We start from the raw sequence: 18331 nt of genomic DNA on the forward strand, positions 1-18331 counted from the left end.
GCAATTAGAGGTTGCGGGTTCAACTTCCACTCTGGGCAGATTCTTTTGAAATTTAGAATAATCTGAAGAAAACTAAATTATAGTTACTACTTTCGTTAAGAGATGATTAGAACAACTGCAGGTAGATGTTAGGCACCAATATTTGTAGGATAATTTCTACCTGATTAATTTGGCTGATGGTTGGATGTGGTTTCTACTTTTGGAAAAATAAATTTTATGTCAAAATTCACTCACTATGGTAAAACTTAGCACTGCTGTCCTCTTAATGTGTATATTGCATATGCAGGCATGGTGATTAGTCACTAAAGTCATTGATTTTGAAGAAAATTACTATATGGTCACTAAAAGCCATTTTTTGACAAAAGTTTTTGTTTTGGAGAAATTTTACCAAAAAATCAATGGACTATTTTTGCACATTACTAAGAAATAAGCAACTTACGGTGACTTACTTGTATTCATTGATGTAAGGGTATGTAAAGTTCATTACCTGGTGCCATTCACTGCAAATTGATGACCACTTAGATCCATAACTCTCTAGATCTATTCTGAGGACTTTCCTGTATGGTCTGTTTTGCTTCTTTTCAAACACAACTCCATTTCAATTAACAAAGTAAATAAATTACTAGAAATTAATATCAAGGGATCCAGAAAAGCCTTTGACTAAAAATTTTTTGGACCATTAAATCTTATTTTCAAATCAATTGTTCGAACAGATGTTCCTGACACATGCGCAATGTCATTTTACAATGCAAGGAATAACGTGCATGGCGGTTCTAAATCAGTTACAGTTAGGGACTATGGACTTGTGTAGGAGTAACCTAAATTAAGAAAGAACAGGTACAGATGACTTAGCTCTATTGGATATTGGAGAGACGTGTACAATTGTATGATCATACATGCAAAAAAAAAGGGGGGGGTCAACAGGTTGCAGCATAAACATTCTAACATGGCAAAATTGCAGATGAGTTTAGTGAGTACGAGTTCTTTCGCTGTTAAAATAGTGTAAATTTGTAAAAATATTTGCAAGAACTTTGTTTCATCGTAATTTCACAATTTCTACAAAATTCCCGGACAAAATTAATAGTTCACCCAGACAGTGAGTCAATTCCCGGACTGTCCGGGTGAAAACCAGATGGGTGGTAACACTATGAACAGCTGTTCATCATTTGGAGAGGTTTATTTATGGGAAGTGCTATAGCTAATAAGGTTTTGACAAAATTGAATAAAGCAACGTCAAATGCAGATCTTTTGAACCAAATTCTTATGTTGGGATCTGATGGACCAATGTAAACAATGCAGTTTACTATTTAATAAGTGAAAAAATAAGATTACAATGTAATCACTCTTCTTGGCACATGCAATCTCCGTGTTGTTCACAATATATTTGTCAAGAGACTAAGAATTTGGGGAAGATGTGTCAGATTGTTTCTCTATCCATGAGTTTTTTCATGGTTGGTCTTTGAAGGAAGGAGAATATAAGAATGTATAGAAGAAAATGAAAGTTCAGCTATAGATGGTTGACTTTACTCTGAGCTTGGGAAAGGCTTCTCAAACAGTATGCTGCTGTTGAAGAGTACTTTCTGAAATTTGTTCCCAAATATAGACCTAAAACTGTCAAGTACTTACAGGATGAATAAGATTCACAATAGTCCTGTAAGGTGCTGATTGTATTTGTTATTTTGAGTGCCAAGTGATTTCAGCCTTTCTTAACAAACTTTCAAAAAGAGAGACGTTTGATCCATAATCTCTACTTTCAGCTAAATGACCTAGTTTTTCTTTTAGTTCATAGAATTTGTAAAAAAAGAAGACATACCACAGTCATTTGAGGACTTGAATGTTGAGGCATTTTTTGAAGTAGAAAAATCTGTTACTTCTCAAAAAAATGTTAAATATAAAAAAAACCTGTAAATCAGAAACTTAGTTCATGCCATGACATGAATTCTAGGGATATTTTTTCAAATGTATAAAAACATTTCATTTCTGAAGTAAATATTTGGTGAATCATGTGAAAAGTAAAAGTAAATAACTCAGCTGAAAGATTTGATATAAGCTTTTAGTCTGTTAATCTATTAAATGCCACAGTAGTAAATAACCATATGAGCCTGCTGACCTTGTTGTTATAATGATCAGACTTACCACATACCTTTCTAATTTAATTTCTTTAATTAATGCTTAATATCCTGGGATGGATATTACCTTTGCTGAGTTCAATGGAATTTGTTGGTAAACACGTGGATTTTTGCAAGACCAAATACAACAGTTGAGGATTTATCATGCAAATTTTAACAAATATCATTGCTCTAATAATTTACTAGAGCCATGCATCATCAACCATCATGGAAAATGTTTTCCACTCATAACCAGAAACCAATTTTTGACTGTGTATGAACATCTTATATGGATAAAAATGCAAGTATTTTGCAGAACTTTCCACATTTATGTAGGGCATGTCAAATTGCCATGATATTTCATATGCACTACTGTTGTCATAAGAATTTTCTATTCCATAATCCATTACTGAAGTAGCAATGTCCAATTGGTTTGAAATCCTGTCCTGGTTTCACAGCAAAATTCCAGTCTCCTGAAAATGCAAAATTAGTTCCTTAAGATTCACAATAGTCAAAAGGTTTATGAATAAGTGCTCTGAGTATCAAAATCCCTCAAGCACAGTCAGCAATGCTGTTTTGTTGATAGGCGAGTTTAACAAGTAATGCACAATTGGGCAAAGTAAGCACCACGACTGTTCACTTGTTGAAGAATTGTGGAGAAGTTTTGAGACTCCTTTTGAGTCCAAAATTCATTATAAAATATACATAATAGGCAAACTAAGGGGATGGCATCACTGAATTTTGAAGTATTTTCCAAAAATCAAAATCAGATATGCAGGACAATATGTTTAGTTGAGATTGCAAAAAGAACTATTGGAAAAAAGAGCTCTGAACACCAACTCTTTAATTATGATCCCTCCTGTATATGCTTATAAGAGTACACTTTCTATTGCAAGTTGTATGAGATCCCTCTAAAATGGGTTGTGATCTTCTAATTAATTCTAAATTGGCTTATCCTAATTCAGAAATACGGAATCATTTTTTTAATTTTTTAAAAAAATTTTATGAAAATAAATTAGAAAATAAATGTAATTTAAATACCAATATAGTATATGTTATTTAATATTCATGACAAATTTTTTCAAAAATGGTTGTATTCTTGATGAATATACTATTAAAAAAAAATCAAATAAAAATATTTGAAGTATTCTACTCAAACTTTGAATATAGACAACACAAACTTTGTTTTGGTTTCAGGATCAAGTATTTCTCTGGCAACAGAAGTTCATATATTCTTGATGTGTAAATACAGTTGTCCCTCTATAGTCCGACGTTTTTTAATCCGACATGCTCAGTAGTCCGACACACCTCCCGTCAAGGTACCTGTCCCCGTTACGTGTCTGCTTGCACAGAAGCATGTCGCGATGTGAATCTCCCCATCCAATTCTTACTCGATGACACACATTTCGTGTGTTTTATGTGAACAGTTCTGTTCGAACAGTTGGAGTAGAGAATATTGTAAGTTACTGCTAGCAAAACAATGCGAAATATGTAATTATTTTCGGTAATCCGGACACTTTTGGTAATCTGACACACCTTTGGTCCCATACTTGTCGGATTATCAAGGGACAACTGTATAGTAAACTTTTTTGTAAATTTGTGAGAAGTTGAGATTTTTCTTAAAATTTTTAATCAAGATACATTATAAACAAATTTTAGTAAAGTGATTTAGCTATAGTATAATTTATTAAGATAGTAATAGTACACTATTTTATAAACTGTAATATATAAAAACTATTTTAAAATTTACCTTTTGGTGTAGCAATAGCATAATTTTTCTCATCTAATGTATCACCAATTTGCATAAAATCACAGTCACTAACTGTTGCATAATCAATTGTTGTGGATTCCATGAAAAATGCATAATTTCCCATTTTTACTCTTTCTTTTCCTTTATCATTATTTTTTACAAAAACTTTTGGTTCTGCAGATTCCATCGTTGTCCACATTCTACTATATAAGGGATGATCAGAACTCTAAAATAAGATATTAAACGTTCTTTTGTAATTTATTTGTATTTTCTATTAAAATATATAAATTATATAAATTATTTGTCTTAACATTTTATACAATATTAAAAATTTTATTAGTTTATATCAAACATACATAGGAATGAATACTTTTATATTCATTTGCATATATTCCTGTATTAAGAGACTCAAAATTATTATATTTGGGATTAGTATGCATTAAGTCAAAGGAGCAATTTTATTTTTTATCACCGATTTTTTTGTGAAAATGTAAAAATTGCAGGGCTGTGGAGTCGGAGTCATGGAGTTTTGGTGTTTTAGCCGGAGTCGGAGTCGGTAGATTTTTACGCCACTCCACAGCCCCGGCAGGACTGTGGAGTCAGAGTCATGGAGTTTTGGTGTTTTAGCCAGAGTCGGATTGGTAAGGAAAAGTCGGAGTTGGAGTCGGTAGATTTTTACGCGACTCCACAGCCCTGAAAAATTGTTTTAAAGATGAATTAAATATACTCTACATTTATTCTTTGAATTTCTGAAAATTAACTGATAAAATTAATGAGCACATTAAAGATCCATCATTTTAAAATGAATAGTTTAAATCACTTACTTTAAAAAATTTTTCCGTTGAACCACCCGCAACACAGCCATATTGTATTTTTTGCTGATTTACAAGATCTTCTGCACTTTTGATTGCAGCTTCCATTCTTCCTGCAGTAAGGAAAGCTGCCAAATTTGCAGTATAAGATGATACCATGATTAAAGTAAAGAACCACCAATAGCCAATAGCCATCCTTGTAGATGTTGCCCTGAACATATAACAATCTCGAGTCAACATTTTTTAAAAATAGTTATATGCTATATTTTAATGATTATTATTGTTGACAATGATTATTGTGATCTTATATTTTGCTAAAAGTTTTTGCTTGACAAATAAGCAAACATTTTCTATATGTCCCATATTACTCTTAAAAAAAAAAAATGTAGAAAATTTTTAAGTGTATTAGACTAATATTTGGTCTATATCATTAATGTTTACTCTGAATTTGTGCTGTATGCCTGTACATATTGTAACAGAACATATTGAAAGCTTTGAATCTTATTGAAGTTATCTTGGATGAATCTTAGACCAGCAATCTATATTCCTTCTCATTATTTCGTCATTCTTCTCCGAAAATTTTCCTTACATTTGGCCTTTGATTGTAGTTCCCTTTCTTATTAATGGCAGTTGACTATCTTCCATCTGAAGGCCTATTATGGCAAAGGCCTTCATCCTTTATTAACCAAGATGAATCTATACAGGAGGAAATACCTTCATAACCAATATCCCATATAAACTTTTGGATAGTTTAAGTAAGGCCAAATGATATGCTGGATCATATCAGGCTATAATATATCTAAATTACTGATAGTCTGGAGGCAAAGATTGGACAGAGGTAACTGGCAATGCATCTGCACAGTATGCAGAAGTTACAGGTTTGAGTCCAGTCAGGATTGATTTTTTTTCTTCCAGAATTTTCTAAATTAAATATTATTTTATTTATAATTATTAAATTTATCAAAAGATGTTACCTAATGCCTACCTTTAGTCAAAATAATTTAAATATTCAGTAATTAAATAGAAGCCATATTATAGCTGAGTGTAATACAGAGGATCGTTTGGTCTTAAATCAAAAATCGTTTATATTATTATAGTTTTAGTAGTACCATCCTGTATTTCCATATCTGGTAGTTATTGCTGTTCAGCTTGGTGATGGCAAAGTAACTTTTATCTGTTGTTATGATCTTTTATTCTTGCTGAATGTTCTTTTTATTAATTCCTAATAGTATAACTTATTCTTTTCTTCATACCTCATTTATTGCAGTACACCACATTGAAATACATCTTATAAAGTGTAAGCAATGACTAAATTACTCTGATGATGCATGAAACTGTTAAAACAGGCATATCTAAAACTTGGAGTATGTCACTGAAATTGTGATTTTAATATTGTTACAGTAAATGGGGTTTGAAACTGTGGACTTCATTATATTGAGGTCACTAACCAAGGTATGTCTATAGTCCCACTGTCATCTGTCTATCTGTTTCCATCATTAATCTTAAGAATGAAATTAGATGGATGAAAATCGAGATCAGATATGGAAAGCTTAGAGGCTGGAAGCCCCAATTAACTATATATGAACTTCCAATCTAGATCAAAAGTCATATTATTTCAATTCAAAATTTTCTTGAGTATGGAGTTATTATAGGTAGCTGACTGGCATGATCTGATTGTTATCAGGAGATGTATAATGTACAGGGGCAAGACACCACTAAAATGCAAATGCAGATCAGATATGGAAAGCTTAGGGGCCAGAGATGCTGATGTATGAACTTCCAGTGTGGACTGAAAGTCATGTAATTTTTCAAAATTAAAAGATGATTAAAAATTACAGCCTGGCATTCTATTTATTACTGTAATAACTTCAACTGTATTCTAATAGTTTCATCTTAGCAGACATCAATGATGGATTTACTGATTTCTTGAGACATTATGGACTTTTCATCAGTTTGAAAATCCTTGTCTATTAATTTATCTACAAGAAATATGAAAGCATCAGGAGAAAACATACATGTTACCCTAATAATAGCAAAGAGTGACTCAGAAAAATATTCAAACATATTTTGTCCTTATTCTCCAGGAACAAAAATAAAATCAAAAGTAATGTGGTTCATCATATCATGATCAAGGGTTTTCACTCAATCCCATTGTTTCATCCAGCAAAACTAAGGATATCAAAGAAAAAGTTTTAGAACATGTTAGATCATGGTATTTGTAAGTTCCAACTGCGCTTGGCCTTTACATATATACTCAGAGCAATAGAAACAATTTCAGACAAACAGGCAATTATTGTATGCTGAAACTATTACAGTTTTGGACAGATACTCACTTTTAACCTTTAAGATTTTTTCAATGTGGTAAAATGATATTTTCAAGAGTTATATTAATTCATAAATAATATAATCAGATACAAATGCATCCAGACAATGTACCAAAAACAATGATTATCACCTCATTTGATTATTCAAAATTTTATTTGTACCACTTGGATTGTCTAATGCAGTGCAAACTCCATTAGACAAATGGAGAAAAAATGGAGACATATTTAATGTAGGTATATAAGTAGAGTAACCAGGGAGCATTTCATCACATATTTCATTAGAAATAGATGCATCAGCAATGTCTGACAATATTAAATTTTCAAATGAACACATTCATATGCTGTTGCTCTATCATTGGCCACAATTCAATGAAGGCTCATTATCTCTACTGCAAGGCATTTGCCATGAACACCATCCAAGTGGCAATGATCTCTGCAACTGATAGACAATAATCCATGGTTGACCCCCAAAGAATTAGCACAACAACTTGAGTGTTCCCATAAATTCCAAAAATTGAGAAAGTCTGATACCACCATGACAATGTGACATCACAGAGAGCCTTTAAAGATGACCTTACAGAAGTTTGTTAGTCTGAGCTGGGATGTTCTGCCTCATCCACCTTACAGCCCAGACTTGGTACCAACTGACTACCATCTATTTTGTTTACTGTGGAATCATACTGCCAAAATACAGTTCAATAACAATAACTATGAGAGAACAATGCTCAAGACTTTTGTCAAAGAAAAATCTGAGTCATTCTATGTTCACGGGATTGAAAGTTTGCAGTAAAGGTAATGAGTTGTGATTATAGTTCAGTTTGGTAGGTAATCACTATCAATATCAATCATTATTGAGTTAACTATCAATGGCCTCTGCATCCTTCCCTGGTTATGCTATTGCACATTACATCAGATACACAAAACTCTACTCTGTCAACAGAAGTCCAATTCTACAGCTTAAATAAAATATTGAAAGAAAAAATTTACTTACAGTGGGTTAATATCACCACCTTGTTGCAAAAGACCACCGACAACTAACCATGCTGTTTCTTGTAATGTAAACTGATTTTCTAATTCTTCAGGATTTTGATCACAAGGATGAGGATTTTCCCATTCATATGGTGTAAATCTTCCCATAACATACATAACAATAGTTACTCCAAGAATAGCAGTAGCCATATAAAACCATACTTGTACAGAAAATGGTGATAAGAAAGAAAATAAATTGTCATCTTTTTTACTTGGTTTCTTGAAAAGAATGCCAATTCCTAAAGTCATGTAAGGACCAGTAAAATCTACAGCAGTTTGTCTATCTTGTGTTACAGTTAGATCTGCTACAACCATATCAGCTTTCTGTAAAATGTAAATAAAACAAAAATCAATATATAACAATAATTAGTTTTATTTATGTAGCTAATTATTAATTAATATTTTAATTAAATTAATTTTTAAATTGTTATTGTAATTATTATTGTTGAAGATTTAATATAGTGATCACATTGACTGAACTTAATTTGCTAATGGCATCTCATATTCCTAGATTTTATTTAACTAACATACAGTTTTTTAAATAATCATATACTAAGTGATTGATTTTTATTTTTAAACTCTCAATCAAACTATAATTATGACATCCACATGAATAATTAACTTGCAAACCAACACAGGATAGGCTTAGCAGAGAGAGTAGCGTGATTCCCTATTGCACTCCAGAAGTATCAGTTGAAAGGTGTTGATCACAGACTAATTTTGGAAGAGTTTGGAGTTAGAATAAAACACATATCCATGGGAGAGTTTGAAGATAAAAAAAAAAAAAAGCATAAGCAAATTTCACAAACTAATTTTGCAGGATATATCTCATAAAGGGGCACACGTGGAGGTGTGGTTCCTTTGACTTTTTTGTTTCTATGGGTATGCTCTACAGCTCTGCTAAGGTCCCAACCGTTTCATTCAGAAATTGAAGTGAGCTGAGGTTTTCAGAGTTGGCATGGAATGACCCTTTGATTGTCTACATTGCATCTATTATTACTTATGCATGGGAAACATTATTTTATCTATAAACATTCTTTTATCATTATTCTTGAATACTTCTTACGTACACAAAACAAATATTGAAATAAACATAAATTATGAGCATGAATATAGTTATAAAATTTTAATTATTTAAATATTTTCAGAATGTTCATGATATTTCATCTTAAGAAATATCTTGTAATCAGATATTACATGCCAGTTTGAATTTTAGTAAAGTTCTACAATCATAGTGTAACAAATGTTATTTTGCAAAATAGGATGATTTTGAGATTAAAATAACTTTTATAAATTTTGGAATGCCTTTTGTGTCTACAAAGTTTTAAGAGAAAAAGCACATTTTAATAATAACGAATGAAGAAATTTAGATATTTTTCTGTTAATGGGATGCCAGCCGACATGTACAGCAACAGGTAAGATTCAATCTGATTGTTATCAGGAGATGTATAATGTACAGGGGCAAGACACCACTAAAATGCAAATGCAGATCAGATATGGAAAGCTTAGGGGCCAGAGATGCTGATGTATGAACTTCCAGTGTGGACTGAAAGTCATGTAATTTTTCAAAATTAAAAGATGATTAAAAATTACAGCCTGGCATTCTATTTATTACTGTAATAACTTCAACTGTATTCTAATAGTTTCATCTTAGCAGACATCAATGATGGATTTACTGATTTCTTGAGACATTATGGACTTTTCATCAGTTTGAAAATCCTTGTCTATTAATTTATCTACAAGAAATATGAAAGCATCAGGAGAAAACATACATGTTACCCTAATAATAGCAAAGAGTGACTCAGAAAAATATTCAAACATATTTTGTCCTTATTCTCCAGGAACAAAAATAAAATCAAAAGTAATGTGGTTCATCATATCATGATCAAGGGTTTTCACTCAATCCCATTGTTTCATCCAGCAAAACTAAGGATATCAAAGAAAAAGTTTTAGAACATGTTAGATCATGGTATTTGTAAGTTCCAACTGCGCTTGGCCTTTACATATATACTCAGAGCAATAGAAACAATTTTGGACAAACAGGCAATTATTGTATGCTGNTTCTCCAATCATTCCATTCCATTCACTGCCTGCTAACTTTCCATATTGTTTATCTCCTACTTCATGGAATTTAAAAGTAAAATTAGCTATTTCGGACAGTTTTTGCACTAAAGCAATAGAATGACCCGTATATTGTGGATTATCATCTGTATAATTTTCACTTTTCATGAAGTATGGTTTATTCTACATAATCAATTAAAAGTAAATATCTTTAATATAATAATAATTTATTCTTTCAAAACTAAAGATCTTTTTAATAATGGCATACCTCAATAGATGAAACTCTAAGTACCATTCCAGAAATAATCTCGCTAGATTCTTCTAAATCTTCTTTTTTGGTTTGAATTTGTGTAAATTTATTTATTTTATCCCATTTGCCATCCTGTAAATTTTACTATTAAAATTACCAAGTAATTCTAAGATCTATTTCTATAAATGTATAATACTGTAATTTATTACAGACTTGTTGACAGTCACTTAAACTAAATATCATAATGATCTTAGTAATATAGTATTCTATATAATTTATAAATCAAATTATTCAGTAAAGTTGCCAAGCTTATGATATTATATATATATATGTATGGTATATATATGTATGTTTACACAGTGCCAGCCCGAGACAAGTTTTAGGATGGAGCGAGATACTATTATGGCACCCCCCTTAGTTGCCCCTAATTTATACCCTTTAATTTTCTTTACCACTGAGGCAACCCCCCCAGGACTTAGCGCCTGCTCCATTCGCCCTATGTGTTTACATTAAACAGACATACTGTATTAAAAATTATTATTTAGGCAACAGTTTATATCACTTTTCCAAAATTAATTGCAATAACAAATACTTATATGCATAGAAATGCATAGAAACTTATATTATTGGTTTCTTTGTAATATATCTTTATAAATAATAATAGTCTTAATTAAGAAAAAGCAAATTTTTGTATATTAAAAAGATATTTTTCTTTTAGAAATATTCCACACAAATTAAAACTCACAAACAGTTAACAGTAAATTTAATGAGAATAATTTTATATTAAAATTTAATATAAATAAATGGATAACATACCATTTTTAAATTTCCATAGTAAACACGAGTTTCTATTAAATGAAAATCCGTCCGAAAACCATTTTTATCTAATTTTATAGTTCCAGTTAATCCATCGTAATTAATCTGAAAATGAAATATTTGATGTTAAATACTGGAAAAGTTTATTGATAAACGTTTACTGGAATAAATTGAGATAAGAAATTTCCAATTAAATTGTTTTATCCTTTTATAAATTTAGGTGATAACCAGATGTGGGAAAATTACGCCGAGCAATAAATACATTATTAGTGAGGTTGCGGCCGAAGTTTTCATCTCTAAAACATGAACATCAAACGTCGCTTACAAGATAGTGGCACTCGACGTTCATGTTTTAGAGATGAAAACTTCGGCCGTGACCTCTCTAATAATAGAGGCGTAGCTATCGTGGAGCAGTTGGAGCAAACTGCTCCACGGTAGCTACGCCTCTGTTATTAATGTATTACATGAATCACGAGGGCGTCAAGTTAGAAAGGGCAAAATAAAAACATTTGTAAAAAATGTTTGGATTTAATAATTAATCAATTAACTATTAGATGTGAATTTGTTGGACAATTATGTACAGTTTTCAAATGCTTATTGCCTGCATATCTTGTCGCTTCATATGATAAAAATATTCTGAACTGTTACAATCGGCATATCCCTTCGACATTCGTCTAGTTTTGGACCTCAACTGCTTCTATTTAAAATGTGTTTTTATACCAGGTAAAAGAAATTACTTCTATAAGCCAAGTTGCTGAACTACTTTTATTTCACACAGCAGCCTCAAATAGGTTCTTGGATATTACTGCAGCATGCCTCATTCTTTTTTTTTTTTTAAACTTTACGGGCGACAACGACAGCAGAATGAAGTTTTTCAAAACTAAAATTAATCAAAAGTTATTTAAGAAGCAACATGTCACAACACCATCTTAACTCTGGTTACTCACTGTATATCCAGGGCCAGATCTACATAGGGACTAATAGGGCTTAAGTCCTAGGCTCCCAAGTGTCAAGGGCCCACAAAAACTGAATTATCATCATAAATTTTTAATACTCGTATAGTAAAAAATCATTACTATAAATTATCATCATGTTGGGTTTTGTGAGTTATACTCGGTTTACACTGGTGGCTGTGTACTATGCCAGACCAGAGTCAAGGCATAGCAACCAAAAACAAAACTAAAATTAAATAAGTATATCAGTGTGTGTTTCTGTATTCAGGAATTTCCTAACAATGTGGCATGTATTCAATATAGTGGCCTTCTGTAGTGTGATGTATGTATTTCTACTCAATTGTAATGTTCCCAGGCTTTTGTGTAGTGTGTGTGGTATGACACCTGTACAGGAGAGAACGACAGGTACAACAAGCACCCTATCCATCCTCCACAGATGCCTTATTTCCTGGGCGAGTTCTGTATACTTGCTAATTTTTTCAGTGCATGTGTTTTGTACATTGTGAGTGTTTGGAATGGCTATGTCTATAATGTATGTGATTTTATTGTGTTTGTCAATGAGTGTGATGTCTGGTCTGTTGTGGTAAATTGTTTTATCTGTGATTATGGCTCTGTCGTAGTACATTTTGTGCGTGTTGTTTTCCAATACTGTCTGTGGAATATACTTGTAGTATGGTTCGTGGATGTCTGCCAATTTGTGTTTCTTTGCAAGCTCTTGGTGTATTATATTTGCTACTTGATTGTGTCTATGTAAGTAATCTGTCTGTGCCAAGAGCTTGCAACCAGAAGTGATGTGTTGTATAGTTTCTGGCATGATGTGACATTTTCTGCATGTGTCATTTGTGAGTGTTGTATCTTTGAGTATGTGTTTTCTGTAGTTTTTAGTATTTATGACCTGATCCTGTATGGCAATCATGAATCCTTCCGTCTCCCCAAAGAGGCATCCCCGATCTAACCAGCTGTTTGACGCAGTTTTGTCAACAAAATCCTGGGCCAGGTCATAAGGATGCCTGCCATGGAGTGCCTTTCGAGCCCACGATTGCTTGATGGTGTCTATGCTTTTTATGTGTTGTGTCATGTCTGTGTGATGTGAGTGTAAGTTTAATGGTGTGCTATTTGAGTCTGCTAGAGTTACTGCTTTATGTAATTGTGATGTTTCTTGTTTCCTGTAGAAAAACTCTCGCAGTGACTGTATTTGTTTGTAGTGAAGGTTAACTATGTCAATCAGGCCACGTCCGCCTTCTTTACGTGGAAGGGTTAATCTTTCTGTGGCGGATTTAGGATGATGTTGTTTATGCTTAGTAAGTGTTGTTCTTGTTTTCCTTTGGAGTTGCTCGAGATCTGTGTGAGTCCAATGTATAACTCCAAAAGAGTATGTGAGTACTGGGATGACATATGTGTTTATTGCTTTAACTGTGTGTTTTGCATTTAACTGTGTTCTAAGTATAGCGTTTAACCTACTTTGGTATTCTTTAATTAATCGTTGCTTTATTTGTGTATGTTCTGTTAGTTTGGCCTGTTGGAATCCTAAGTACTTGTAGAACTCGCCCTCTTCCATGGATTCAATAACGTCTCCATTTCCAAGTGCAAAATCTTCTTTCTTCAGGATTCCTTTTTCTATGTGAAGTTTTTTGCATTTGTCTAGGCCAAACTCCATTTGTATGTCCTTAGTGTATGAATGTGTGATTTGTAGGAGTTGATGAAGTTGTTTTTGTGTGGATGCATAAAGTTTTATGTCGTCCATGTACATGAGATGTGAGAGTGTAAACTGTGTTGTTTTTTCATGTCTGATATTGTAGCCATAATGCGTGTTGTTTAACATGTTGGATAATGGATTCAGGGCTAGGCAGAACCAGAGAGGACTCAAGGAATCTCCTTGAAAAATTCCTCGCCTAATGAATATTTCGTTTGTTTGTATGGAAGTGTTACTAACCCTGAGATGTAGTGTTGTTCTCCAGTGCTGCATAGTGTTTTCGAAGAATGCAATGAGTGATGGATGTATTTTGTACATGTGTAGAATATGTAGCAGCCAACTGTGTGGAACACTGTCGAATGCTTTTCTGTAGTCTATATATGCCATGTGTATGTTTCTGTGTTGTTTGTGTGCTTGCCGTAGAATGACTGAATCTATGAGTAACTGTTCTTTGCATCCCCTGTGATTTCTACGGCAACCTTTTTGTTGTTCTGTAAGAATGTCGTGTTCTTCAACATGTTTGTATATTTTGTTTGTGATACAGGATGTCAATAATTTGTAGAGTGTTGGAAGACATGTAATTGGTCTGTATTGTGTGGGGTCTGTGGTTTTGTTGTTTTTAGGTTTCATGTAGGTGATGCCCTGAGTAAGAAATTTTGGCATGTCTTGTGGATTGATGATGATGTGTGTTAGATGTTTAGCTAGTTCCTGGTGCAGTGATGTAAACTTTTTGTACCAGAAATTGTGAATGTTGTCTACACCAGGTGTCTTCCAGTTGTGTGTTCTGTTAACAGCGTAGCGAATGTCGTGTATGTTTATTTCAGCACAGGGCATAGTTGGTATGTTGTGCAAGTTTCTGTTCTCCTCCTCGATCCAGCCTGCATCAGCATTGTGTGTAACAGCATTGGACCAAAGAGAAGACCAATAAGTTGTGAGTTCTTCTTCTGTTGGTGTGCCACTGTGCTGTGTATCAGTGTTTGTTTTGGTACTGATTTGTCTGTAGAAAAGTTTTTCATTGTTTGTGAATAATTTATTTTGTTGTTTTCGTAGTGTACATGTTTTGTATCGTTTGAGTCTACGTGCTTTGGCTGCGAGTTTTTGTTTTAGTGTATCGATGTATTCTGTAATGTGTGTGTTGTGATGTTCATGTTTTGTGTGTGTTTTGATTTTCTTGAAAATGTTTTTGAGTTGTTTCTTTAATTTGGGTGTTATGTTGTTTTTAGTGTATTGTGTCAGCCTGCCTAATTGCTGTCTAATGTCATTTATTTGTGTTTCTATTCTTCTCTGCCAGGCAGGCTTGTGATAGAATTGTGTTTTGTGTGTGTCTGTCTGTGAGTGTATTTTCAGTCCATGGTGTGTTACTACTGTGACTGCCCCAGCATAAACTAATGTATGAATGTCTGAGAGTGTAGAAATTGAATGAATGTAGTTTGGTAGTAAGTGAGTGTTTACATAATTTAGTGTTTTTCCTACTACCTTTGACGTGTTGATTTTCGGTATTCGTGGTCTTTGTGTGGGATCTGTACCTGTATATTTAGTGAGTGTTTCCTGAAATATAAGTGAGAGTGTATTAACTAATTCTATGTCTATGTTATCAGTGATGGATGGGGAAGTGCCTGCAGTATCATTAGTGGTACTTGTTGTGTGTGTGCTGTAATCAGTGCTTGTTGCTGGATTATCCTGACAGGTTACGTGATCTTCATTAATGTTAAATGTTTCTGTCTGTTGATGTATTTGATCAGCAACCTGTTGTTTGATAAGTTCAAGTGTTGTTTGTGGGATAAGGTTGTTGTGTATAATTGTTCGTTTTTGATCAACAACCCTTTGTTCGGTGACAGTGAGGTGAGGATATTGTTGTGTGAATCTATGGTGTAGTTGTTGTCTGTATGCTGTCATGTTTGTTTCGAGTCTTGTGATGGTGTAGTAAGTGCGGATGATAAACTCGTTCATTTCTGATGTCCATTTCACCTGTTGGCGTGGTTTTCCAGCCTTTGTGGTGTGTTGATGCATTGCCACAGAAACACCAAGGCTAGGTTGATTCCTCACATCTGTTGAGGGCATTGCAGTAGCCATGCTTGGGCTGGCGCTGCTTTTGCCACCGGTAACCAAGGGAGACTGTGGCCTATTTTTCAAACGTGAGCCTCTGCCTAACCCACGAACGCAGACCTTGTTAACCCGGGCGACGTCCGAGCCGGTATCCTACTTAGATCTGGTTACTACCATGATAAATATCTCCACAGAGTGTGGGTGTGTGGTCACTCTTAGCTTCATTTCTCCCCATAGACCTTACTAGCATGGGTGTCTCTACCAGGAGCTTGTGCTCCAGTCTGCATTGCTCTATGGTTCAGTAAAATTACTGGGCTCTCCCACCACGACCAGGTGGTGACCATGGGAGAGTTATTATTATTATTATTTTAATAACAAAAAATGGATCCCCATTTTGGACTTCAATAAGCCCAAGGTCCCGAAAAACCTAGATCCATCCCCGACTATATCAACTGAAAAAACAATAGCTCAACTTGATCTGAAGAAAGTGATTGACCGATTTGCAAACGAAAAAGCGAGAAAAAATTTTGAAGTTTTTTTTTTTAAATGTATTATTATGTATTTGTAATGAAATTAAACTTGCATACATTTTGTCAATACAGTTTATTTAATATGTAGTAAATATTATTAGGTATGCTGGACTTAAAGAATTATACTGTATTTTGTTTTCTTATTTATTATATTTATAATTGTACTAGCAGATGAGCCCGGCGTTGCTCGGGCAAAAAGTAACGCTAGCAGAGATTAAGATTATTAGATTATGAGCGATCTTACTCGTTTTTACTGGGTGCAAGAATTAGGTCCCCCTCTTCCCAGACTAATTAGAGAATTTTTAAATGGGTCTAAAAACATGCTCGATTTCTTGCAAAAACGCGAAATACCACATCTAAAATAGTACAGTAGAAGCTAAGTTCTTCAGGGTCATCCTTAATCCTCTTCCTCCCTCCGCAGGGGAATTTCGAAAAACCTTTTCTTAGAATGCATTGGCACGGCGTACCATAACTGTGTACCAAATTTCAACTTTCAACTCCTAACCGTTTGGGTTCTGCGCTTATCATCATCATCAATCCATCTCGATTATATTATAAGATTTATTAAATTGAATATCTTATTGTTGAAATGCCTCGAATCTGAAATAAACTGTTATTAAGTAAGGTTTTAAATCGAAATAATGAGAAATGTTTTTAAATTGAATGTTCAAAACAAAATTTCGTGAAACCTCTTCCAGAGAACAAAGGGGTGCACTGATTGGACTTGCTCCAGTGCGCTGAATATGTAGCTACGCCACTGATTAATAAATATTAATTTAAACAAGGTATGTCTAGTTAATCTGCAGACTCGCGGATTTCAGGTTTGAATAAAACCTAAAGCAACAGAATATCGGACATTTAAAACTGCAGAACTCAAGTTTCATTCTCGCTTTAGGTGTACTGTACAAAAGAAAAAAAAAACAGTACGACGAATTCTGCATAAATACATATTGTTATTATTGAGAAATTTCTATCGGAAGTATGAAAGAGAAAGTGTGTCTATGATGACATTTACTCAAAATTTGGCTTTTTGGTCAATTTAAAAAATTTAAATGAAAACAATTAGAAAGAATGCTGAAGAATTATGTAAAACACACGTTGACGATCTAAAAAATAATTTTATCGAAGAATGTCTTCATTTTAAAACATGTTTATTTATGTGAAGCTAAAGAAAATACAGTATATCTACTGCTGAATCGTTATTAGCATTTACATTTTTTTAAATGAAACTCGTCCCTACTTTCAAAGCTTTTTGCCATTTTATAATAATTAATTATATAAAAAGAAATATTTAAAATAAAATTTTTTAACAATGGCAGATAATACTTCACACACTAATGTTAACTAAGTAAATTTACACAGCAGCACAACAGAGGGCAAACATTTTTGCCTTTTTTTTTTAATTATAAAATTTATGTTAAAAATAATAAGTTTTTATAATGTTCTTTGAACTAAGTACAAAATTTCTATGTGGAACTTACATACAGGAACACTTTTTGATGATCAAAAAGTGTTCCTGTATGATAAATTCTGCATAGCAATTCTGTACTTCTTTCCAAAGAACAAAAGAGAAAACAAGAAGTAATCAAGTACTAAATTTTATAATGTTATTTAAGCATTATAAAAAAGTAAACATGCACTATTTTTCTTATTGTTTTGAAATTTGAGTTTTTTAAAATTTATTTAGTGGGAACTCCTCCCTTTATTGCGCCACTGAATTTATATATATATCTTTAACGATATATCGTGTTACAATTTCTTGGTATGATTGTATAATTGAAATAACTTACCGATTTCATAGCATCAACAATTACTTTTCCCTGTGCCCAACTTTGTTCAGACTGACAAGATTGTCGTGTTGGATTTAGGCGAAAATAAGGACCAAGTTGTGTTAAAGCCGTAATGAAATAATAGACAGCGTCATACATAAGAGCAAACTGTGTCTGAAAAAATAATAGC

At 33.1% G+C, this 18331-nt stretch overlaps 1 protein-coding gene across 1 annotated transcript in view; it reads right to left on the minus strand.

Annotated features, from left to right (window-relative positions):
• The window catches only part of LOC111624034 (glutamate receptor ionotropic, kainate 2-like), a 62322-nt gene that overhangs the window by 7865 nt on the left and 36126 nt on the right, over nt 1-18331 (minus strand). The window contains exons 7-14 of the mRNA XM_023366800.1: nt 18163-18315; nt 11151-11255; nt 10353-10466; nt 10065-10267; nt 9683-9803; nt 7986-8347; nt 4683-4881; nt 3859-4084 (exon numbers count right to left, since the gene is read on the minus strand). Coding sequence (XP_023222568.1) covers nt 3859-4084; nt 4683-4881; nt 7986-8347; nt 9683-9803; nt 10065-10267; nt 10353-10466; nt 11151-11255; nt 18163-18315 — 1483 coding nt within the window. The remainder of the gene's footprint in view (nt 1-3858; nt 4085-4682; nt 4882-7985; nt 8348-9682; nt 9804-10064; nt 10268-10352; nt 10467-11150; nt 11256-18162; nt 18316-18331) is intronic.

This window comes from Centruroides sculpturatus, unplaced genomic scaffold (genome assembly GCF_000671375.1).
Source record: "Centruroides sculpturatus isolate CEXI.00-Female unplaced genomic scaffold, Cexi_2.0 scaffold192, whole genome shotgun sequence".
Classification (NCBI taxonomy): domain Eukaryota; kingdom Metazoa; phylum Arthropoda; class Arachnida; order Scorpiones; family Buthidae; genus Centruroides; species Centruroides sculpturatus.